General features: G+C 29.9%; 1 protein-coding gene across 1 annotated transcript; it reads right to left on the bottom strand.

The window, feature by feature from the left end:
- LOC117181376 lies at positions 1-22,402 on the bottom strand. The gene is made up of 3 exons (XM_033373969.1): positions 22,082-22,402; positions 16,636-16,803; positions 1-1,084 (listed from the first exon to the last, which is right to left on the bottom strand). The coding sequence occupies exons 1-3, from the start codon at positions 22,143-22,145 to the stop codon at positions 843-845; spliced, it is 474 nt and encodes a 157-aa protein (XP_033229860.1). The 5' UTR covers positions 22,146-22,402; the 3' UTR covers positions 1-842.
- Between the last annotated feature and the right edge of the window lie 3,605 nt (positions 22,403-26,007).

Raw genomic sequence — 26,007 nt, 5'->3', positions numbered from 1 at the left:
TTTTTAAAGAAATTTATCTACAAAAGTATGGAAGAGGTAGAAGTCTGGTTAGTAAGGTTTAAAATCAATTGCCTTAGAGAAATTAAATAAGAAATATTAGCTGTTTAATTTTACATCGAGATTTTTGGAAAATAATTTTTTCAGGAGGTTATATTAAAGTAGATTATTTAAAAACTGTACAATTCTGTAGACTTTGTAATCGTGTTACCACTTTCTCGACTATTGTCCTAAATATACAAACATTATAATTATTTATAACGATTTAATGATTATAGAACCTGTTGTACCTATGTTAAAAAACCAAATCCGTAGACTGTCTTTTTGAGACACTGATCTTTGAATTATGGACAATTGGATCATTCGCATATATTTCAAACTTTTTTTTTAGATTTTATATTTTAAAATGGGTCTATAATTATTTATAAATTAAGTACTACAAACAATCCTTTTTATAAATTCTGAAAGAACAGAAATGTTTTCCTTGTCATTCAAGAAGTCTACAATTTTCCTAAATATTCAGTATGCGAATGAAACAATTTTTTAAATATATATCGAAATATTTTCTATTTTTCTGATCCAGTATTTGATATCTTAATATTAATTTGCATAAAACTAATTCGGATTTTTCATATGTTCTCTATAAAAATAAGAACAACGTTCTTTGTGTTAGATAAGTTTGAACTTTTCACGGTATCTTAACCTACGCAGTTTCCATTTGTCATTTTTATTTTTATGTGCTTCTTAATTTTGCAAGGTGCGATAAAAAATTAATTTACATCCCTCATTATAACATCTTTTTGTTGTTGACACTTTTTACATTACTTTTTTCACTTATAATTATTTTAGAAAAGTGAGAGCTTGGATGTAGAAAAATAGCAGCTGAGAAGAGCACCAACAGTGGCGAAGGCAAAACTTTTGCCGGAAAGGGAAGTGGCTGAGTTGCAGAAATCTGTACTACAAATATTGCAGGATTCTATTGTGACGTAGCTTGGTTGTGCCATTTGACTGCAAGGTCCATCGGTAATGTCCCTTTCTTCTGGGGTTGGTTCCGTACATTGACGGATAATTTCTCGTTGTCCATGAACTGGAAATAAAAATTAAATTAAATTATATTATTCTTTCATAAAAATGATCTTCTTATTAAATTAATGAATAGAGTAGACCGAGATAAAGTTGACCATCCGGGACCACCCTCTATAGCACATAAAAATAATGTATAACTAAAACTAGAAATGATTAAACATTAAATTGTAATGAGGGTTTGATTTCAAACTTCTCGCTTAAAATCGGTTATTGAATAGTAAGAATAAGAAATCAAGAATTAATTCGAGCGTGAAGAGTTAGCTTATCTACATGTTTCAATTATGGTGGTGTCCGTACCAAACTTTTCGTCAATCTTGGCAAGCATCAAAAGGTATGAACTAATAAAAATATAGTGAAAGTCTCATCATTGTTTTAAATAAATCATTGTTATTTTGAAGTCGATATCGTGTGCTTCTTTGTAGTGTGGCATCTTTAAATTCTTATAACAAACTTATTTCTTTTCTCGTCCATTTTTATTTATTCTATCAAGGGTCAATGAGGAAAATATTATGTGAAGGGATGCAGTGGATTATATGTATAGAGATGTGAATGGTCTGCATTCAGCTTAAGTTCTTCGGAAATGCCAACAAGTCATCCTCGCTTCAAATGAATCTTGGCTTATTTTTCTAACTAGATTTAGTTCTGCACTACTAGCATAGGTCTTGAGATCATCCATGTAAAATAAATAAGTGACTTTATACTTTTGATTTCCAGGTTTGCCGCAGAAGTACTCTTGGGAATTGCGAGTTGCGAAAAAGAATGGCAACATTCTAAGGCACAGGAGAAGACGACTTAAGGTTTCCTCCTGAAAGATGCCTTTCTGGAAGGTGCCGTTGCTATTTGTCACAAAACGTTTTCCAGATGAGATAGTACATCTTGTTTTCCAAAGGGACATTAATCTTTCCATGCACCTGACTATGTATCGACGAAACTTCAAGCTTTCTCACCGAAAGATGATAAGTCTATGGGAAGTTAAATCTAAAGCTTTCCAGTAGTCAATCCAGGCCATTAATAGGCAACACTGCTAGAATGATGTGTCTTTGCAAGCGCATCTATCAATAAGGAGGTTCTTACGACACAAGTCTCGCCGCACAGGTCCGATTGTCCGAAAAAAAACTATTATTTAGGATAGATATCACTATCCTGTAAAGGATATTCTGATGAGTTATTGGCCTGTAATTCTTAGGGTTAGAAAAGTTGCCCTTCCTAGGGAGAAGCATTGTGCGTCCTTCAACCAGCCACTGCGGAATAGGCTCTGCCGACTTTATACAGGGTGGACACGCTGGGGCTTACATACATGGCGAGTTGAATGCTACCCGAATTGCACAACAGCAGAGGAGAAGCCATTATACAGGGGTATTTTCATATTTCGCGCCTTCAAAGTTTCATTAGGATCGGCCATTCGGCCAAGTCATCTTCGGATGACTGTGTGCATCTTCGGATCAAGTTTATAATAGTTTCCATGGTTGCATTCGAAACTTCAAACGGATACAAGTGTCAAAACAATATAGGTTATGTTATATAGTAACTACAAATAATAAAAGTGTTTATTTATAATGAAGTGAGACATGAGAAGTGAGAAGTAAACGTAATTTTTTTCTGTGCCAGTAACATTATAGAATGGGTGCTAAGTGACAAATACTATAAAATAGTAATAATATTCTGTGCTTCCAGTGGGCGAAGAGCGAATGGTGTTTAACGCTTATTTCTACTGCATAAAAAAGATATGTTATGAATAGACAGGATATGTTTTAAATAAAGTGAATGAAATATTACATGCGTAAACTTTAAATTAACATTGCCTACATTTACTTACAGTGATTAGGGAAAACAGATGAATCTGAACATAACCGTTTGAAGTTTCGAACGCAACCATGGAAATTATCATAAACTTGATCCGAAGATGCACGGCCTTGGCCGAATGGCCGATCCGAATGCAACTTTAAAGGCGTGAAATATGAAAATACCCCTGTATAATGGCTTCTTCCCTGCTGCTGTGCAATTCGGGTAGCACTCAACTCGCCATGTATGTAAGCCCCAGCGTGTCCACCTTGTATGCACCCGCGTGAAAAACGTTTGCATGGCTCAAGCATGGCAACACACTTGGAAATATCTGGCTAAAGCATGATTCACGGCTCAATGGCAGCATGGCGCAAGCCTTGCTCCTGTCCGTTTCCCATGCTTAGGACACGTTAATCAGAAATTAATATTCTTTAGAACATGTAAGTGTCAGAGAAAATTAGCCTGCGTTAAAAATGAAAATATTAGGTTTGCCAATAACCGACACGTCTGTAAATGATAAGTTCGCTACCCGGGTGCACCGGTTCGCGCACCAGGTAGTTTGGCACAAATTCTACGAGAACTTTTTCAAAATTTATATTATTCCAACAGCCAAAATTACTAAAAATTAAAGTCGACCTGGGGCGCGACCTGTTGCACTCGGGTTGTCGATTAACCATTTGAATTTTTTTTCATGATTCAAAAACTTAGAATGTGTTTAAAGTTTTCGTAGAATACGTATTGTACTACTTGGTGCTTGATCTGATGTACCCGGATAGTCGACTCACAATTTTAAGTAATTTTGGTTGTTGGAACAATCTAAATTTTGAAAGAGTTCTTGTAGAATACGTGCTAAATTACCTGGGGCGCCACCTGGTGCACCCGGGTTGTCAACCGATCATTTTTATTTGTTTTCATTCTGCACAAAATTTAAGTTTTTCAAAAGTTCTCGTAGAATCCGTATTAAACTACCTTGTGCTCGACCTGGTGCACCTAGATCGTCGACTTACAATTTTTAGTTATTTTGGCTGTAGAAACAATCTAAATTTTGAAAAATTTCTTAAAGAAAACGTGTTAACATATCTGGGGCGCGACCTGGTGCACTTGGGTCGTCGACTAACCATTTGGAACTATTTTCATTAGTCACAAAATTTAAATTTTCTAAAAATCCTCGTAGAATACGTATTGAACTACTTGGTGCTCGACCCGGTGCACCCGAATCGTTGACTCATCATTTGGAATTGTTTTAATTATTCACAAAATATAAATTTTAAAAAATTTCTCGTAGAATACGTAATCAACTACCTGGAGCGCGACCTGGTGCACCCGGATCGTCGACTCACAATTTCTAGTAATTTCGGCCGTTGGTTCAATCTAACTTTTGAAAAAGTTCTCGTAGAATACGTGCTAAGCTACCTGGGGCGCGACCTGGTTCACCCGGGTCGTCGCCTCACCATTTGGAATTTTTTTCATTATTCAAAAATTTAAATTTTTTAAAAATTCTCGGAGAATACGTATTATATTACCTGGTGCTCAATCTGGTGCATCCGGATCCTCGACTCACTAATGGTAGTTATTTTGGCAATTGGCACAATAAAAATTTTTTTAAAGTTCTCGTAGAATACGTGCTAAACTACCTGGTGTGCGACCCAGGGCACCCGGGTAATAAACTTACCACTTAGAGCCGTGTCGGCTTTTGGAAAACCTAAGATTTTCATTTTTAATGCAAGCTCATTTCCTCTGATACTTACACGTTCTTAAGAATATTCATTTGTGGTTAGCGTGTCCTAAGCATGGAAAACGGACAGGATCAAGGCTTGCGCCATGCTGCCATTCAGCCGTGACACATGCTTCAGCCAGATATTTCCAAGTGTCTTGCCAAGCTTGAGCCATTCAAACTTTTTTAGGTAAGTTAAAAGTACCAGCCAGATGCTGATAGGTTGAAGGAAACTGTTTGAGCTAGAAGCTCTTGATGTATACTATCTGGTCCTGGAGCGCAATAGTTATATATGCTTCTCAATAATTTGTTCAGCTCTTCAGTATTGACAGGTGGATATTCCTTCTTAGGAGTTATGAGGTCACTGCACATCTCCTTGGAGCTATTTATATTCACTGTGTTCATTTAGTGGTACTTCTACTTCGTAGACTTCGCTCCGAACTTCCTCAAACTCCTCTGGTTTGGGCGGGTGGTAACTGTAACTGGAGACTTTCGAAAGAATGGAGATGGGTCAAAGAAAACTCTAGACTTTTCCTAGTGTCAGATAGTACCAGTAATCTGTCAACAATGTGCTGCCTGTTGGCTGATAGCTTCGACTTGTTGAGTGTGATGATGGATCCGACATTTGCGCGCAAACTGTAGGACCCTAGCAGTGAACTTCCTGTCAGACGTTATGTAGTCATCACACACTGGATTAGGGACACGTTCTGTCTTGTTCAACCTATCTTTGTGCTGAGTTGATAAATGTGCCTTTTGTTGGTTTTGTTTTATGGCTTGCATTAACCAAAGCTTCCGCTGGATCATACACACTACAATTGATGGTCGAGAGGTGGGAAGAATTTCCACGATGGGCGTCAGCCAGTTGAGCTAGATCTTTAGGTTTGAGAGAAATATGTATATTTATGATCCTCCTAGTCTTAAAGCATCGCTCTAAACATCCTAGTGGGCACATAACTATGAAAATCCTAAGAATTTCCTTGGGATATTCCTAGGATTTCCTATGTCAGCCCAATCAACGTCTCTAAGGCGCCCAATGTCCTGAAGATGACCTATAGACGTCTTAAAGACATGGTCGTTCTCGGGACATCTTTCGTACTGCCATTAGACGTCTTAAGAGCATCCCTATTATGTCCAAAAGACTTGTTACCCTACAATTAGTGTTTACTTCACACTTAGTTTTTTCTGTAGCTCTACTGGATGCTTGGTCGCGGTTGGTCTCAGTATTGCCTCTCTATGCTGTCGTACAGTGGTCCATTTTATACATTAATATATATTTATATAATTTTGATAAAATATAATTTCTCAGCTAGATAATATTACAGCCATTCGCAGCACCTAGAATTCGGAACAAAAAAAAATTCTGTGAAAACACACGAATATAAAGCAATTGTTTATATAATGTGTTAATAACAATGACTAATACTGATGCCTAACAACATTTTTAATGTGAAATAACATCCTGGTGTATTTAATGATGATTTTTCATGAAGAGAAAATATTTAATCCTATAAAAGTTATATCAATGTACATTTGTATATATAATTTGTTTATAACATGAAATGTTTGTTTCAATCATTTATTATTCTAATATTTGTTTCTGTGCATCTATTTCTAAAGATTTCTGTTGTACTTTATCGTTTGCACAAAGATTAAAAATAATACATTGGAAAATCCGATTTTTTCGAATTGTTGATTAACATAACATTTAACACAAAATGTGAATTGAAATTCGGCCTTGGGGGATTTATGCGGAATTTTATCCAGCTTATTTTTTTAAACTTTAAAATTAACGAAAAATTATGACCTCTAGCTTAATTTGTCCGCGAAAATCCATTACTGGGCGCTTTGCGTATCTCTTCACCGAAAGAGTTAAAATTGTACCTATCATTTCTATCTTAGAGCGATCAAAATTAAACAATTTTAGTTTAAGTTAGGAATCTCGGATTGGAATTATTTCCGATTAAAATTTCGAAATTAGGGCAACCTTAAAATGTTAGAGCTCGAATTATTTTATATTAAGATATTTCAATTTGGTCCAGTCAAACTTCAAAAGAATCGAGGCTGTATTATTTCCAAGTAAGAGTGTATATCGCCGAATAATTAAAAAATTTTAACTTTAGAATTTAAATAATTTTCAACTCGAAGCGATTGAAATTTGACAATTTAGAATTTAAATTTAATATCTCAAAGTAAAAGCTACTAAAACTCGAGAACTTTAAATTTTTAATACATAAAAAAGATTAAAGTTCAATATTCAAAAAGTCATTATTCAAAAACGACACATTTTCAATTAAAAACCCTTTGAAATTTAATTATGCTAAAAATGCGATTAAAATTAATTAATTTTAAGTGGACTACAACAAGAAACTAAAAACGTGTAAAATGGAAAGTTAAACATTAAAAAATCTGAAATTCCTTTAAAAGTAGAAAAAATGTTATTCATCAAGAATTATTGTAATATTAATAATTTTATATACTCAAAAACCTTAAGGATTTCAATGAATGTTTTTTCAATCTGAATCGTTAAAAAATAAAAATTTGTATTTTGTGCAATATACTTTAAACGATTTAATTTTAAATTGCATAATTAAAACTTATAAAAGGAAAAAATTTAAAATTTAGCGTTTAATATGAAAACTCAGAACCGTGAAATTGTAACTATTGTAAATTAAAGACATTATTCAATTACTAAGGTACCAATTTTGGGTAGTTCAATTATGATCTATTTTTATTTTAAGCAACACAATTTGAAAGTTTCTAATTTTAAATCGTTTAATTTTTAGAATTTCATTTAGAATTATTATAAATTTAAAAAATATTCCAATCAGTTTTTCTTATTTTAAATGGTTCATGATTTAAAAACAATGTCGCTATGAATTCAATTTTTGAAATTTCACTATTTTTAATGAATTCGAAGAACAAGTTTCAATGGAAGTCAAAATACTTTTGTTGTCGAATAGGTGTTTCTGAAAACATTTAATTATTGTAAGGAGTTATAAAAATGTAAGCAAACTTCGGACATTTACTTTTTTAATTTTTTCATACAATATTTATACAGTATTTATGAAGGATCAATTTTATAATTTTATAACTCCGACTTAAAATTACTATTTTCGAATGCGCAATTCTAAGACAGTTTAATATTTCAGGCCATACAAATGAATTGTTCAGCTTCCAAAGCTTTAATTCGAAAATATTTGTCATCAGGTTTCCTAATTTCGAAAACCTCAATCAGAAAAAAATTTGTTTAATATTCAAAATAGAAGACTTTTCCATGGTAAATCTTTAAAATTGAACTAAATCTTCCAAAATAACTTTTAAAATTAAACCATTTTACACTGTACATATAAAAATCATCAAAATTTATTAATTTTTATTAAAACCCTATTAAACCCTATTAAAATTAAAATTAAATTTAATTGTATGAAATAAGTAAGCAATCAAATTAAGAAAAAAATTATTATTTAATGAATTTTTTTCTGTTTATTATAAAAAGTCTCTAAGGCCACTAACGTCAAAACATTTATGATAGTCTAGGTAAGTATAGCTTTAATACACGCACATTGATGAAAAATTCTAAACATAAAAAGTGATTTTGCTTTAATACATAACTGGGAAATAAATCATTAATTAAGACACACTTTTTCACTTTAAAAATGAATTTTCATTAATCAGAAAGCACATTTTTTATTATTAGAAGATTTCTCTTCCGAGTTACACTGCTAGAATAGTATTACATATTCAAACAATAGAAGCGAAGGCAATATTATGCAATGTTAGCCGTATGCTACTGCCAAGGTTCCGGACGTAATTTTGTCATTCACTGAGCTAACTTGGATGCTAAAATATGATTCAAATACGATTTCTAACACAGGCGCAGTTTTGAAAATAAAGGAACCTTGCTTATTGTCAATTAAATTAGAACTGACACTAAAACAAAATTACTATTCCGTGCTTATTCTGAAGACTAAAAAAAGTAAACCAATTTTTCAATTAATATTGTTTCGTTTATGTATTTGAAAATGTTAATTTTCTGTTCCTTTTGTTCGCTGTTTTAATGGTAATAGAATACAAAAATATACGTTAACAAATAATTAATATAATGAGCAGTCTCAAATTAAACAAACATTCAAAAAATAAGTATTTTTCATATGTATTATCAATATTAGTCGTCAAAAGCTGCTTATATTTTTTCACTAAGCAACTGCTTTTATTTCAAATTACAAAAATATTGAATAAATTTCAAACAATAATTCTAATTTTAGGATTAAAATTTAAGAACGGACATTATTTTGTATCAAATGTTAAAGAATTGAATTCGTATAATTTTTTAATAAGAAAGTTAAAAATTTTAAACCTTATCAGAATCACTAAAAATTGAAAAATCTGGTACCAAAATTTTGAAAATTGGACAATATCGCTCGAAAGGAGCTTAAATTATATCATTTCTCATTCAAAACGTTCTAATTTGAACGATTTTACTTGAAATAGAAGAATCACGAAATTGCATTGTTTTAGATTAAACTCTCAAAAATAGGAAAATTTACAAACTTTAAAAATAGATTATTTACAGTTAAGAATTTTGAAATTTTTAGTATTGAAAATTTCAAAGGACTTAAAATTATATTATTTCTGATAAAAAACGTTTGAAACTCTAAAATTTAAATTTTGAAAGTTTTAAATTGAGATAATTGTCAATTTATAGAGATTAAGAGTTAATATTCAGAAATTAAAAACTTTATTGAATATTTCGGAGTCAAAATTACGCAAACTCGTAGAATTTTAAACTGTTAATACATTTTAAAAATGATTTATCATTGAATTTGATTAGACATTTTTTTGAGATCAAGAAATAAATTCACCGTCATTTTCACTGTTCAAACTGAAAATAAAATAAAATTATAAATCTCTAAATTGAAATCGTATATTAAAAATGAAGCAAATCTAAACTTTACCTAAACTGAAAGAATTTTCAGCTATGAATAATTGTAATATTAAACCTTTATTATACACAAATCCTTTATAATTTTAATTCTACCTTAAATGCAAAAATAAAGCTTATGAAAGGGCAAAATTGATAATTTAGCATTCTACATAAAAATTTAGAACGCTGAAATTATAAATACCCAGTGGGAACAAAACTATGCAAATCCCAAGAACGTCCTTGGGACGTTCCTAGGACGTCAAATGTCCTAAAGATGACCTAAGGACGTCTTGAAGAGATGGACATTCTTGGGACATCTTTTGTACTGACATTAGACGTTTTAAGAGCATCTCTAGGATTACCAAAAGACATTTTATGAAAGACGTCTTAGGGATGTCCCAAAGGTGTCTCTAGGACATCCTTAATTTTTTTGCTCACTGGGTACTTAAAGTTAAATAAATTATTTAATTAATTAATAGGGTGACAAATACTGCATTTAGTCAATCATCAGAATGAATTTTTATAAACAAATCTCGTGGAATTTCGTGGAATTTCGTTGAAGCATGTTCAAAATTAAAGAAGTTATACACTATTTTCTGAAAAATAACTTTTCTTATTTCTAGCACATTGCTTAAATGATTGCCTTTCGCACCATATAAAAATCAACCGATTTCCACTTTATTGAGAAAATTTTTTTTCTCAGAACAAGTGGAAAGATTTTCCACCCGGCACTAAAAAAAATTTTAATCGTGTTTTTTTCATCACCATATTGTCCATATATAGTTTCAATTTGGAATAAAATAAACATTTTTCCACGTGTCAGTAAATCATCTGAAATGAATTATAGCGATTAACATTAAATTGACTCTAAAATTCTCATGGTCATTTTTTAATTTTCTGAATCAGTACACGGAGAAAAAGATATCGCACAACGATATCGCAAAACCTCTATATTGAAATAAAGCGCAATATGATAACGTACAAGCTGGTTCCGGAGCTTTGTACGATATTATAATGCATTAATATCACTTGGTCACTACTAGAACCCTTGTGTATATAATATTATAAAATAATAATATAATGTAAAATCTTGAAATGTACGATATCACGATTTTACGTTATTATAATGCGATAATTAAGATATATAGCTCAGGAATTACGGTATATATTGCAATTCATGCAATATCATTTTCTGCGTGTAAAGATTGAATAGTGCTCTTTATACATTGCTATTGCGTTTCCAGTATCTAATAAAATCTTCGTTTCGACAGCTTTCCGGAAGCGAGAGTCCTTCAGACCAATAAAATAATAAATCGCGAATATTGTCGCGTCACTAATAAAAAAATCGTGCGCTGAGTAACGATATGTCTCATTCAGTATAACATCGGACGGCATAGCCACGGGTGTGGTTTTGACCTTGCATGCACATCTAATTATTACAATTGCGAAGTTGACCACGTTGTCATGACTCATAAAGTCGTTTAGGAAACAAATTCTTCTTTCAATTCCACAAGACCAAAGTAAAGCTGTAGTTGAGCACTTAGAAAATACTCTATAGTCTGCCTAATGGCCAGCTGAAGTTGCAGCATGCATCTCTTGCTTTAGCTGTACGTCATCCTCTAAGCGAGTATTCTTGTATACACATTTATCACTCCCACGTCTGCTTTATAATTAGCAATTGACCATTATTCTATTCGGAAAAACAAAGCACTTGTGTTCAGGTATCATTTTTCCTAATTGTTGCTTTCATGTAAAATAGGATAATGACACAAATAATGGGAGATCCTTCAGTAGTGGGCCACCCCCTCTAATTCTCGCCTGAGAAACTTCAAATAAGAAAATAAATAAGAATATTAGGGATTACTTCTTACTTCACTATTAGTTCTCTTTTGAAAATTGGTTCCATCTTCAACCTCATTTTATAACCTTTGTTTTTTTATTTTAAAATAATTTGATCTCTTTTCATCCCTTTTGTCCAAGGGATCGTCCATACACTACTTTCCTAGATATGTCATTAACCTCCCCTCCAGGAGAAAAAAAATAATGAGGGAATATAAAGTCCTTGAAATAAAATTAATGTAACTAGCATATATAATTCAGTATGAGACATTTTAAGTTCCTAAGAATTCAAGTCAAAATATATATTAAAATTTCAACTCAATATCTAAATTTTCAACGAAAAAAAAATTATCTAACAAAAGAAATGAACTTTTAACCCCAAAAAATAAACTTCTATCAATAAAAAACTAAATACTAACAAAGCAGTTACATTAATCCGTGCAGAAATTTTGATCTGGCCCCGATGGGGGCCAGGTCGGGACACCCGATTGGGAAACCCGATCGGAGCCCCATCGGTGTCCGATTGGTACATGATCAGTCTAATTATTATCCATTCGTGAATTTCACGAATAGAGATTTAATTATAAGTAAACTCAAAACTATCAAATGGTCCTCTCCTTCCGAAGGCCACCTTAATATTTTGAATTTGCAATTAAGTTATTTTAATTTAAAATTAAAGTACGACAGGCACGAGAAGAACTGGTTTCAGACTACAAAATTTAATTATACTTTTGAGAAACGTAAGATTATTGTAGATGGTATCACTTTCGAGGAATAGGTTAGTTTTTTATGAAAAAAATGGATGATAACCAGAAATATTTTAATTAACAATTTTAATTTCTTGCAAAAAATTAGGTCTATAAAACTTCTTAACAAATTAGAAAAAGTTTTTCCGCAACAAGATTCCCTACAGCTTGACATGTTCGAATGCTTTCAAAGAAAATTATCGGGAAATAACCAATGATTTACGATTTATTAACATTTTACTGTAAAGAAGGTCAATTGGATTACTTCTCAAGAAATTAGAGAAAGTGGTTGTACATAATATTTTCGCCGAAAAATTGAGCTATCATTTATTATATTGTTTTATTTTTTCAAGTTTGTTAAGAAGCAATATAGACCAAACAACTTTTTAGCAAAAATTAAGTTTTGAATAAAATATTTCTGGTTATTTTAAATATTATTTACAGAATATGCATTTAATTAAAGTTGAAATGTCATTGTTTATGATAAAAAAGAAAAATAACTTTGTTTAGCATATTAAACTTCGCGCAAAACCAATTAGATGCCGAATGCGACGCATGCGCTGTTGAGTAACTAGCTCTTGTTAGAATCCCTGCACAATTGGCATTTTGCATTTTGATTGTACTACTTGATTCCGAAATTGATGTTATGAAAATTTGTCCTTAATGTATGTCTATAATGAATTTATTATTAATACAGAATCAAAGTTTCAATAACAGAATCGATTGTATCACATATTTTATTCTCATAATCTAAAAACATTACAATTTTGTGCATGCTGCAATCCATTTCTTGTCAGTAGATTTGATCATTCTAACTCTAAATTAAATCGAAAACACTTGAGGTCTTAAACAATAATTTAAAACAAAAGAACTTCATAAATTTCATCACATAATAATATTTGACTCATGTAATGGTAAATATACTAATTTTACCCGAAACAATTCAAATGATTATTAATGTATTTGAGGTTCGGTTTCAATGAGCCGTCAGAGTGTAATTACTTACTCTCATCTTCCTCGCGCAGGGTTCGAGGTACACTGGCTGGTGTTTGGTGCCTCCGAACACGTGGCTTACTCGTATTATTCATTTTTAATCATTGATAGAATATTATAAACGTGTAGTATGTATATAAATTGCACTGCACTATCATAAAACATCAAGCAGCACTAGTTCTGCGAGCGCATAGAGATGGCGTTTCAGTAGGAAATCGGTCTGGCCCGGTCGGGTCCAGGTATGGGCCACAGAATTGTACCGATCAGGGCCAGATCGGAAAATCCGATCGGCGCCTGATCGGTATCAAGTTTGAAATCGGCCCGGATTTTCAACAAAAAAGTCGAATTTTTTAATTAAAAATGACGCCATCAACATATTAGTTGAATTTTCAACAAACAAAAACAAATTTTAAATAAAAAAAGTTAATTTTCAAACAAGAAATATGACTTTTTCCTTAAAAGATAAATTTTCTACCAACAGATAAATTTTCAACGAGTTGCATTGAGTGAGAAAAATTGGAGAAAAATAGTTAAATATTTAACCAAACAGACGAATTTCCGACACAATACATATATTCTTAACTTCAAATTTTATTTACTACTAAATAGTTACATTTTTATAAAAATAGTTTAATGTTATGAAAAAAATTTATTATCAATACAAAACAATTGATGAAAAATTGAATTTTTAACCAAGTAATTGAATTCTACCAGAAAAGACGAATTTTCACCAAAATAAGATAACCCTTATCCAAAAGAGATTAATTTTTGTATCGAAAAGTTGTGATTTTTAAGCAAAAAGAGGCTTTTCCTACCAAAATAGATAAATATTTAACCCAAAATGACAAATTTTTAACCACACGAGAAATATAATAGAGGACTTTTTAACTGAAAATTGTCGATTTTCTTCTTAGTTTATAATAATTATTTTTAATTTATCATCAGGAAAGTTACTAAATGTTATCTAAGTTATTATCGTTATTTTAAATACCCCCCCCCCCTCGACTTTGTGACCGAATGTATTTTTTGGTGCAAATCCCTCCCCTGCTGAAATTGGTAAAGTTGTTTATGGACGGCCCCCTATTCATTTTCATTATTATATCACATCTAAATTCCCTATAATTGCATACTTGTCTATACTTTTCTCTTCTATTTGATAACTTTAAATGCTTTTTACGCTTCCTTTGTAAATTCTATCCGCAATTAATAATTGTTTTAATAATTGTATTATTTTCTAACCTCTTTTATTATTCTAAACTTTTCTATACCATTTTATTCAATTTCTCTTTCTTGCAATTATATTCACCATTTTTTATACGATCTGAACATTTTTTATCGTATTAATTGTATTGATACTTTTATGCTTTTCTATCCTGTTTTATCCTTTTTCTATAAATTTGTCTATATTTATCACTTCAGCTGGTTCTATCGCTCTTTTTATCCTATTTTCAGCTTTAGATAATACCATCCTTTTTTAACTTTTCCGTAAATTTTTATTATTTTCCTTTATCATTCATTTCCCACTTATCTAATTTATCTTGCCAAGAATTGTATAATTTTCTATTCCGTTATATCACTTTTTATACTGTTCTTTCTTGTATGACTTCTTATCCTATTCGATTCAGTTTTATTACTGTATTTTCATTTCTTTTTAAAAAAACTTCCTTTGCCGTTGCGTTTTAAAATCATGTTGCTTTTTCCAAAAAGGTGTCCTTCATATCCCTTTTTAGTTTTTATCACTTTGTACTCTTCCTGTTCTGAATAATTATTAATTATTATCTTTTGAGTAATTAAATCCTTTTTTAGCCAGATTTATTCTTTTCTTTATCCAAAATAGATTGTTTTAACATGTTTTTATTACCATCGGTAACTCAATCGTTCTTTATCCTGCATATAATGAGTTTATACATTACTTAGTCAATAATTCTCTTTTCTATTTGTTATTTAACTCTTTTTTTCAACAATTCTATAGTTTTCTATTCCGTATTTATCACTCCATCGGCGAATTATGCTACGAGTATTAAGAATTCTAGGTCTTTCTATAAATACTATCTCAGCTCATGTAATCCTATTAATCTTTTTAAAAATTTTAGCCTATTCTATCACGATTTCCTATTCATTTTATTTAGAAATCTATCATTGCCTTACAATTTTATTATTTGTTCTTATCCTATTTATCAGAAATACCAGGATCTGCAAGTGATTGTCTGATTTTAATGAAACTTTTTAAAATTAAAGTATTATATAACAGACATTTTTGACCCAAACGACTATTGAGCATTTTTAAAATTACAGAAGTTACGCCATGTTGAATTTTGGCATCACATTATTTTTAATTATCTATATTTCCAAAAATGTGAATAAATTTTGATAAAACTTGGGAGATATTGAAGCCAAAATAACGAGTTCGTATATTTTAAGCAAAAAATAAAAATAAAGAAGGTTTCTATACTATGATATTGAAGAGTATAATTTTGTATAAAATATCTCCATAGTTTTAGAAATATTGATAATTCAAAAAAATGTGATGACAAAATTCAAAAAAGTGCAATCCCTGTGGGGTCTAAGTGTCTCTTATATAATAATATAATTTCACCAAGTTCCTTTAAAATCGAACGACCGCTTGCAGATACTTATATTTCTGACCAAATTTTATTTTTTCTATTCTATCCTCTTCAATTTCAAACAGTATTTATAATACTGTAATTATTAAATTCAATATTATTTGCTCATTCTCTGTAATATAATGCAGTAATATTTTTTAATGTCGCATGTATTTATCTAAAACTAAAATAAACTGACATTTCTTAAGCAGATCAAAATGTATAAAAAGCGGACGAAGCCTCGCCGTGACGAAAAAACGGAAGCCAACCGCACCAATGAAATTAAAATACACTGTGTGTTTTTACGGTATCACTTTTCTCAGTAATTTTTATAATCTAATTTTACCTTGACTCTTATCTTTTTCTTAATAAAATTCTCTGATTAATTAAATTATACGTGTCTGAAGCCATTTCGTGATTTTTTGTAAAAAAGTATATACATAGTAGTTATTCGAAGTTCACGTGTAATAGTTTAAAAAAAAATAAATTTATCTCACGTACGTGTCTAAGTCAAGGTTTTACGATTCTGTTTCTTTCTTTAATTTTTCGTCTGTTTCGAAGTAAGGTCATTTGAAGAAAAAGGTTCATTTAAAGAATACAAAATTTAGGTACATTTATTCTTCTAAATTCAGAGAAAACGAATCAAGAAATGAATAAATGAATACAAATAAAAGTTGCTGAAAACAAACGTTAAGAATTTCAGTAACAAGACAACTATTTTAAATGGATAGAAACGTTTAAAGTTTCCTTGACATGATTAATAATAGTGGTCACTATATTTGACTTAAAAAGTGCATTATAATTCGATTTTAAAATTAAACCTTAATAAGCACGTGATACTTCCCACTGTAATTATACTTCCATATACTTTCTTTTATATAAGTAAAACTTTACTTATTTCAGTTTAATTGTAAAATGTTATTATATTATGTAATATTTTTCTATAATTACCTCTCCTAACGATTTTACGACACAGGTGTCTTCCATAAGAGTAAGGATGTTGTGAAGTTGCGTCACAATCTTGTATGTGGAAAGTACCATGGTGTTCAGTATTGTTCATGGGGTCTCCACATCCTGCACTCAAATTCGATGTGCACTGCCAGCACTTGAGAGAGGTTGCTGTAAATTAATCAATTTGAAATGATAAAGTATAGAAAAAATACTGAGATTTCTTACAAGTAATCAACTTAAATATTGGTTTTTGGACTTAAGTGAAGTTTCGTGTAAAAATCGAAATGGGGATCTGGTCAGGCACTAGAATTGTCCGTAAAATATATTCATAATTAATTTTTTATTAAGGCTTTGTACCGCTTTTCCGATATTTACCTTACCGAAATTTTGTTACAGTAAGACGCGTTTAGAAAACTCAATTTGAAGATTTCGGTACGCTATGAGTCAGGTATGTGCCTTAAGGCCTTAAAAAGAAAATGTATTAACAGTAGGACGAAACCAAAAAATAAAGTTTAAATTAACTTTCAGAAATCTTAAAAAAATGTAGATTTCTTTTCTTTATCTTTAGAATTTTTTTTTAACATTTGTTCTATGTTTGGATTTAATACGTAAGAGTTTGTGGAAAAATCATACATCTGTAAAGTTAATTGTTATAAACAGAGTATATTAAAAATAGACAACTTAATAGATTGTTCGTTTGTAAGATATGTTTCGGCATTAAAATTTGTTGTTCCTTTCAACAATTTATAAAAGAAAAAGCCCCTTGTTTTAAAGACAAAAGTAAATCGTTTTTTTTCACGTATACTAACTTTTTATTGTCAATAATGTTCAGTAATGAAATTTTTATCACTCTATATAGTTCTTTAATTGAATCAATAAATTATATTATTGAAAATGGTAACTCACAGATTTCTTTGTAATTAACTGTTGCACTTTTCTTTTTCTCTAACTCAAAAATGGAATTGTGGAAATAATAATATTTAAAATTCAAATCCGAATTTTCTATATCGGAAAATGAAAATCAGTTTCTATATTTATGTAAGGTTGATGACTAAATGTGCACTTGACATTAGTGGCTGGCTATGTTGCCAATAATAAACATACTAGGAAAACTATGATTTTCGATGACATCATGCTGCATGCACGGAACATTATGCCGCTCACAAGGAAAATCGTAATATGTAAAAAAGTTAAATCTACTTCACAATCATTCCCATTTAAAATGTTTTCAATAGTTATTAAAAGTAAAATAATCATTGAATTAACTCAAACCTGCTCAAAATTTGTTATTTGAATTGTAAATTGCTTTCTTAGCTGATAAGTATGTTTTAATTTTGATGATGGAATTAAATAATTAAACTGTCTTTGCTCAAGTTTTATTTGACATCTTTTGCAACTATTTCTAATTAAAACATTACTATATTAACTTAATGAAATATCTATTTCTAATGTTCAAATAAATATTAATTAATATTCATCTAAAGCATTCCTTAGATGAACTGAAATCTGATAAAAATTTGTAAGTTAAATTTTAAATTGATTCTTGGCTGATAAGTGTTTTATAAGTTTCATAATTAAATTAAATAATTAAACTGTCCTAGTTATATTTTGATTGCATCCATTTTTAATTAATTAATTATTGCATAAACTCGATGAAAGATCTATTTGTAATTTTCGAAATTAAAAAAACAAAATGAACAATTTATGATTGTGTTCTCGTTTCAGTAAATAATCGTGTAGACAAAAATTATATCACTTTCTAAAAAGAAAAAATCCAGTGCAAATATAATGGTGTTTCCTTAATTATAGTTTTGACGGCGTCACTAACAGGAAGATTGTATTTTAAATGTCAGGAAATAAAAACAAAGAATCATAATTTTAGACAATAGGAAATATATGGTTGATATTTTAAAATGTGCCTTTTCAAAGTATATGTAATGATCCTGTGAATATTTTCCATAGCAGTTTGGTCATTATGTCCACATTGCATGTGGTTATGTAATTGTCTATAGGAAACAACAGAAATTGAAAACCGGTATTGATGTAAATAGGGATTAAATGCGCAATAGATGCAAAGATAAAAATTATAATAATAAATAAATTATTTTAAATCAAAAGAATACTTTTTTTTACAGGGAAAGTAAAATTTAGATTACTAATATTTATAAAAAGTATTAAATAGTCGCCAATTATTAATGAGTTAAAAAATTAAAGTGCAAACAATTTAAAGCCTTTACATTTTGTCGACTTTTCGTAAAATAGGGATTCAAGGTAAATTTTTTTCAAATTTTCATTTTTGATCAGAAATCTAGAACGATGTTGAATCGTAACTTTTTAGGTAATTTTTGACCAATTTAATGAATTTTCCGAATTTTGGAATAAATAGTTAAAACTTTCTAGAAAATATTTTTTCTCGCGCAAAAGTAAATATCATTTGAGGAGACCCAAAAAGTTCCATATTTTCTCCAAAAAATTAAAAATCCATCAGAAACACATTTATAAATAACTATATTTTGGTTCTGTTAAAAACACGTCTATAAACGTATTTTGAGGTGTTGGTTATAAATATAATTTCGAAAATATTAAAAAATTACATTTTTAAGATCAGTTTGTTAAAATAGTTATGAAATTGTCAAAATAGCAATTATTCCCAGTGGGCCTAAACGTTACAGCACATGATTAGAATGGCTAAAGATGTCGTAAGTCAGTCCATATAACGTTCTATAAGCATAAAATGTTCCAAAAAGGTTTTAAAGACCAAGAAACGTTTTTAAGACGTTCCATTTACGTTCTTAAATGTCATGCCCACTGGGTTAGTAATTTTTTCGCTGGAAATGGGGTAGGGTATGGCAAAACTTCGCTCTTTCTATTCCAGCTCGCCAAATTACCATATTAAATAAAACAAAATTGTATACACATTTATAATTTATTTGAGAAACAGTATTGATTTCACATATTATAATGTAAATGTAATTAGAAGAATTTAAAATCTGTACTCTTCTAATATTTCAGATTTATCAACCATTTTTTTATTCAAATCTTTGATCGATTCACATTTTCTTCAAAACAGTACATTTTTCCTTGTATTTATTCGTTCTAAAATTGGATTTAAAAAATTGTATAGAACATTTTTTTTCGATTATTTATGTGTTTTTCAGAAAAATGCAATGTTTTGTAAAAAATGGATGAAAGTGAGTATAAAGTGATTATAATTCCGTGGAAAAACAGAAAGTTAAAAAATCTGTAATTTACCAAATTTTCCCCAAAAAAAACGTATACTCACGTGTTTTAAAGAGCTTATTATGAATACGATTCCGAAAATATTTGCAAATGACATTTTTAAGGCGAATTTTGAAAAAATAATGATCACCTTGCTAAAAAGAGCAATTATTGGTAATTTTTATGTTTGGAAGGCGGGTAGGGCCTGACAGAACTTTCTTTTCCCTAAAAATTACAATATTAAAAATATATATAATTTATTAATGAAACAAGGTTGATTTAACATATTATAATTTAGATGTTAATTAGAGCAATTTTTATTTTTTACTATTCTGATATTTCAAATGAATCAATAATTAGTGGAATTCATTAAAATGATTCTAATCTATTATTATTATTTTTATTTAACATTTTTGAAATCTTTGATCCGTTGCTATTTTTTCAATACAATACATTTCTTCTTATATTTTTTCGTTTTGAAAATTAATACAAAAATTAAGAGACAAATTTTTGATCAGAAAAATTAAAATATTTTTATACAAAATTGATGAAAGTGAGTATAGAGTGATATTATTTTTTGACAAAAATAAAAATGTTTTTTGTTCTCCCAGAATAATAAGCAATTATTAATTTGTAATACCAATTTATAAATGATTTCAGTTATTCAAAATACTGTTAAACAATAATTCATGTTGCTATATAGTGTATAATATTATACCATATGATATAATATTACATATACACTATCGGTCAAAAGTTTGGGTTCACTTAGAAAAATCTTTTTTTTTTGTATTTATCGCTTTAATTATACCAGAGCTAAAAAAATGTCTCTTTAAAAGGTTGATTGTTTTTGAAATTCTGTTTAAAAAAAGCCCAGGGTTAAGCCAATTTGTCTAGTTTTTAAGTAGATATTGCAAAAATAGTGTAAATTACAATGTTTTATTCAACTTTTAATAACTTCTGAAATAGTCAAAGTTTTTCAATGTTCTTGGGCTCATTTTGAAGCTTTTTTTTCACCGTATCACAAAGGATTACGAGTATTAATCGTAAGAAATGTTTTTTCGAATTCCAAGAACTTAAATTTTTAACAAAAAAGTTGGAAAAATTGAAATATTATTTTTCGTAACAAAAATATTTTTGTAAGATATATGAACATATAATCATGAATTTTCTATGTAATTTCCTCAAAATATATATTTATTTAACTTTTATTCTGATTTGCCTACAGATTAGATGTTTTCAAATTTATCCAACTTTTTTATTACAACTTCAAGTTCTTGCAATTTGAAAATAAATTTTTTTACGATTCATACTCGTAAGCTGTTATGATACGATGAAAAAAAGCTTCAACATGAGCCCAAGAACATTGAAAAACGTTGACTGTTTCGGAAGTTATTGAAAATGTGAGAAAACATTGAAATTTACACTATTTTTGCAATATCTACTTAAAAACTAGACAAATAGGCTTCATCCTGGGCTTATTTTAGACAGAATTTCGAAAAAAATCAACCTATTTAAGAGAATTTTTTTAGCTCTGGTGTAATTAAAGCCATAAATACAAAAAAAAAACGATTTTTCTAAGTGAACCCAAACTTTTGACCTGTAGTGTATATGAACGCAGTAATATTCGTTACAAAAGTATGCGTGATTGCATACATGAGTTAACATTTTTAATTATAAAATTTTAAAAATATCTTTTTTGGCAAACTGCAAAAAGATTCCTGTAAAACCTAATTCAGTGGTTACAAAATTGAAGAAAATTGGAAACTAAAATCAAGAAATTTCTTTGTCAAATGTCAAATTCTCACTCAAATCTTGTTAATCTTATCGAAACACTGTATAAAACCCATAACGAGCAAATCAGTACGCCTTTAACCATACTAAGAGTGAAAGCTGTTATTGCTCAACTATTGCGCAGCTAGAAAATACCGCGGGAATTAAATCACATAATAACCGAAACTGAAACAAAAATAATTCTGAACAACTTCTTTTTTCATCTAAAACAGTAACCAAATAATAAGTTAGTTATCAATCCAAAATCTTCTCTTGACTAATTTATTGCATGAGCAATATTTTCAGAACCATTTTCACCTAATTTTTTACCTAATCTAATTACCCAAAGGCACTACCTGTGTTTTACGAAAAACATCGGATATTTGTACCGAGATTTCAGGGCATTCGAATTAATTAATAAAATTATTGTAATTAAATAGAAAAATGTAATTACCATACTGAACAAGACCAATCAAGACGAAGAGAGAGGTGGTCCAAGTGATTCCGGTTAATCCCATTTTGAAATTGTTTTAGGTTTTTGGAAGGAAGAGGATATCCACAAAGGGATTTTCACTGTCACGATCACAGAAATATAAATAAATAATATAACGAAATAATGATAAAATTAAAGTGAACTTAATTGTTCGGTGGTATTAGGTCGACTGAGCGAACTGCCGTTTTCAAGGGACCGCGAACTGTGAAGATACTTTCAAGCTGGACTTTCAGCTTCCTTCTGATAAGCGATTCCGTATGTTGCTCATATGCTTACAGCAATTGCAGTAACCCCTCCCTAAGGAGGCATCAAGAGGAAGCAGGGGACCAAGACCACCAAGCCGAAACAATCGGGGGACACCGTGTTTGACAAATTACTCACTCCTTTCATTAGAACGATGATTCCAGTCACTATTGTATAGTCATCAGAACTATACATCAATTGCATCACCTATGACTATGACTAAGGTCTATGACTAAGGTAGGATTAATAAAACTGTAGGATTAATAAAAAGGTTTCATTCCTAAAGTATTTTAGACTGAGTCCATTGCAAATAGGAAAGATACACTGTTGTACCTGGATCTTGAATTTTCAGCATTAAATACTTTAGAGCGGTAGCAAAAAACTTAAAATATTTTGCTTAAGACGTCCTGATACTATATTTTTATTATACAGTTCATTTGATAAAAAAATTAGTTTTTGACAAAATAGCCGAATCCTCAACAAAATTAGATTAATTTTTTTTAAAAGTAGTAGAATTTTTGATATTAACAACATAAGAGTTTTTTAACCAGAAGATATAGATTTTGAAACGAAAAAGCCGAATTTTGAACTATGAAAGAGAAAGGTCAACTGAATTGTTGAATTTACAAGTTACTTTTGCTTCGTCATAGAGGAAACTTTGTAATGGTAAGATTTTGGAAAACATTTTTATTCATTTAATTAAATATTCGCCAATTGAAAAATGTCTAAGACAATGTTCTAAGCAATTTTCCGGATATCTGTGTTTGTGTGGATTTGTATGAGAGCGTTCGTGGATGTGTGGACGTCACACTTGTTTCTATACATAATAGCTTTAAGACGGTTGCAAATAAATTGATAAAATTTGGAGTGCTTATTTTCACCACTATAATGTAGGATTTCTAAAAATGAAGTTATAGTCATTTACATTATATTAAAAATCGGTTTTCATAATAAAACTTTTTCACTAACATAACTCGACATTGATACAAGAACGTAAAAGATTCCTTTATTCGATGTCAATGGACTGACCTGTAATATCGATCCATTTTATTGAAGAGTGAGGAAGCTATATGGCAATGCATAATATTTTAAGAATCCGTTTTTTATAGTAAAACTTTTTCATTAACATAATTCAAATTTGATACAAGAATATAAAAGATTCCTTTGTTCGACACGAATCGATTGACCTACAATATTATTGCATTTTAATAAATAGAGGAGAATTTATGGTAATTTATATATTTTTTAAATCCATTTTTAAAGTAAATTTATACCTTTTATTGAAGACTAAGGACCCAGGCGAAAAAATTATATATAGTTTATCGAGGCGTCCAAACGATAGGATTCCAACGCACGCGATCGACTAGATGATACTTAACCAAAAATATAAACAATATAAAGCTAACCAAGAAGTAAGCACTAAAAAGTTTTAGATCGCGGAATTGAATAAGACGAAGCTATGAGTTGGCCAAAACTAGAAGATGCTCGCTCGCTCCATCAAAAAATTAAAGTGCTATCTCGGGCGAGCAAAGCATGGAGGTGCCACTTCTCCCTTATAATCGAAACGCGAGAAGTGGCAACCTTCATGCTTTGCTCGCCCGAGATAGAACTTTCATGATTTGATGAAGCGAGTGAGCTCCTTTTAGTTTTGGCCAACTTCTAGCCTCATCTTGCTCAATTACGCGAGCAAGACTTTCTAGCGCTAACTTCTCGGTTAGCTTTTTATTGTATTTATTTTTGGTTAAGTACCGTCAAGTCGTGTCGCGTCCATTGGCATCCTACCGTTAGGACGCCTCGTTATATGTAGTGTGAAGTTTTATATATAATATTCATTTGTGTTACACAAAAAATTTATAAACAAATGAATATTATATATATTAATTCACACTATACATAAACTACATACAATATTTTCGTCTGGGAAAGGTATGGCAATGCACAATATTTGAAAACAAGGTTTGTTAAAGGAAATGTTTTTTCATGAACATAATTCAAAATTCGTGCAATAATAGAAAAGATCCCTTCTTGGAGGTAAATCGATTGATCTATAATATTAAAAACATTTTATTGGGGAGTAAGGAAGTTTCACTCATTTATAATATTTGAAATATCTGTTTCCAGCAGAAAAACTTTTTTCATCGACATAATTCACTGTAAATAATAATTCAAATAATTCAAATTGTAATAATATTCTGATAGTCACACATTTTTTTATGACTGAGAATAATAAAATAATATATAAATATATCAAAGTGACATGCCGCTAGTCAAGAATTTTTTTTCAATGTAGATTGTAGGTGGCTAAAATGAATAATAATAACCATTATTGATATTTTTACTCTGGTAAACAATTTTTATTGAATAGAAGACTGTTTGAAAATTCTATATTAGAATGGTAAAAAATGTATCTGAAGCCAACTGGCAATTAGTTTCTCTATGCAACTTCACAGTGACAGGTGTCTCCATATCTATTATCGTTCTTTCTGAACGAAGGAGAGCAGCTCCATAATTAACAACTCAAAGTGCCGCAGATTCCTGTATTATACCTTCGAAAATAAAATGTTGTTTGAGCACTTCCGGTTTTGGTCGTCCCCTTCGCGTGTTAAAGACCTTTGCTATTGTTAATTTTCGTGATGGGGGAAATGGTACACCTGTAATCCAACAAAAGAAATACATGTTAGACTATGCCATTAGATGAAAATCTTTAATTAATGGGTCCAATGAAACAAATTAGACAAAAAAAACTATTAATTTTGAACTTCCAGAAAATTCGTTTTGAACTCTATAAACTTGAAATTACTTAAAAATTATCGCTTTAAATTTTAGACTCCCGAAACAGGGGAAATTGGGTACAGTTGAATTGTATAGTTGAATTTTAGGACCAAAAAGACCAATTTTTTAAATACAGTTTTGAATTTTTAACCATAAAAGTCGAATTGAACAAAAAAAATCATTTTAAACCAAGAAAGATCAATTTTCTACCCTGAACTTTTTAAACAATAGAGATTGCACCTTATTAAAAAACAGTTGCATTTTCATTAAAAAAGTGGAATTTTCCAGCCAAATTTTTCAGAAGGAAAGTTTTTCAGAAGGGACTTGAGTTATAAGCCTGAAAAGTTAACTTTTCAACAGATCTTTTTACGCCAAGAACGATGAATTCCTAACCAGAAAGTTGAATTTTAATTCCAAAAAGACGATTTTTTTCAGAAGTCAGTTTTCTGGCCAACAAAAAAGATGAGTTTAAAAACATTTGAATCATCAACAAAATAATTCAATTCTTATCAAAATAGTTTAATTTTTAACAAAAAATAATTAACTTTGAACCAAAATAGTTCTATTTACCGAAGGATTTTCTTATTCGGTTATAATAATGCAGTTCGCATTTAAACGAAAAAAACGAAAAAAGAGGAAATTTCTTGAAAGCGGAGAAAAAACAAGGAAATTTTTTTTTTAATATGGGAAAGGTTGTAAATCGTATTATTGGATTTGAAAATAATACATTTCAAACGTTTTGAACTTAAAAATGTTGAACTGTGAAGGCTGGCAATTTGAAAAAATAAAAATCTTTGAATGAGGTGTTATATTGAAAAAGGCTCAAATGAGTTTTTAAAAATATGTGATATCTCTAACGAGATATCACGTGC

This window comes from Belonocnema kinseyi, chromosome 10 (genome assembly GCF_010883055.1).
Source record: "Belonocnema kinseyi isolate 2016_QV_RU_SX_M_011 chromosome 10, B_treatae_v1, whole genome shotgun sequence".
NCBI classification, from domain to species: domain Eukaryota; kingdom Metazoa; phylum Arthropoda; class Insecta; order Hymenoptera; family Cynipidae; genus Belonocnema; species Belonocnema kinseyi.
The sequence above is the reverse complement of the archived record's forward strand: the minus strand, read 5'-3'. Positions and strand labels throughout refer to the sequence as shown.

Excerpts from the sequence above, each read along its gene's own strand:
- LOC117181376 (XM_033373969.1), bottom strand. The coding sequence starts at position 22,145 with ATGGGATTAACCGGAATCACTTGGACCACCTCTCTCTTCGTCTTGATT. Across the intron at positions 16,804-22,081 it reads GATTGGTCTTGTTCAGTATG|CAACCTCTCTCAAGTGCTGG; the intron begins GTAATTACATTT and ends ATTAATTTACAG. Across the intron at positions 1,085-16,635 it reads TCGTAAAATCGTTAGGAGAG|TTCATGGACAACGAGAAATT; the intron begins GTAATTATAGAA and ends TTTTATTTCCAG.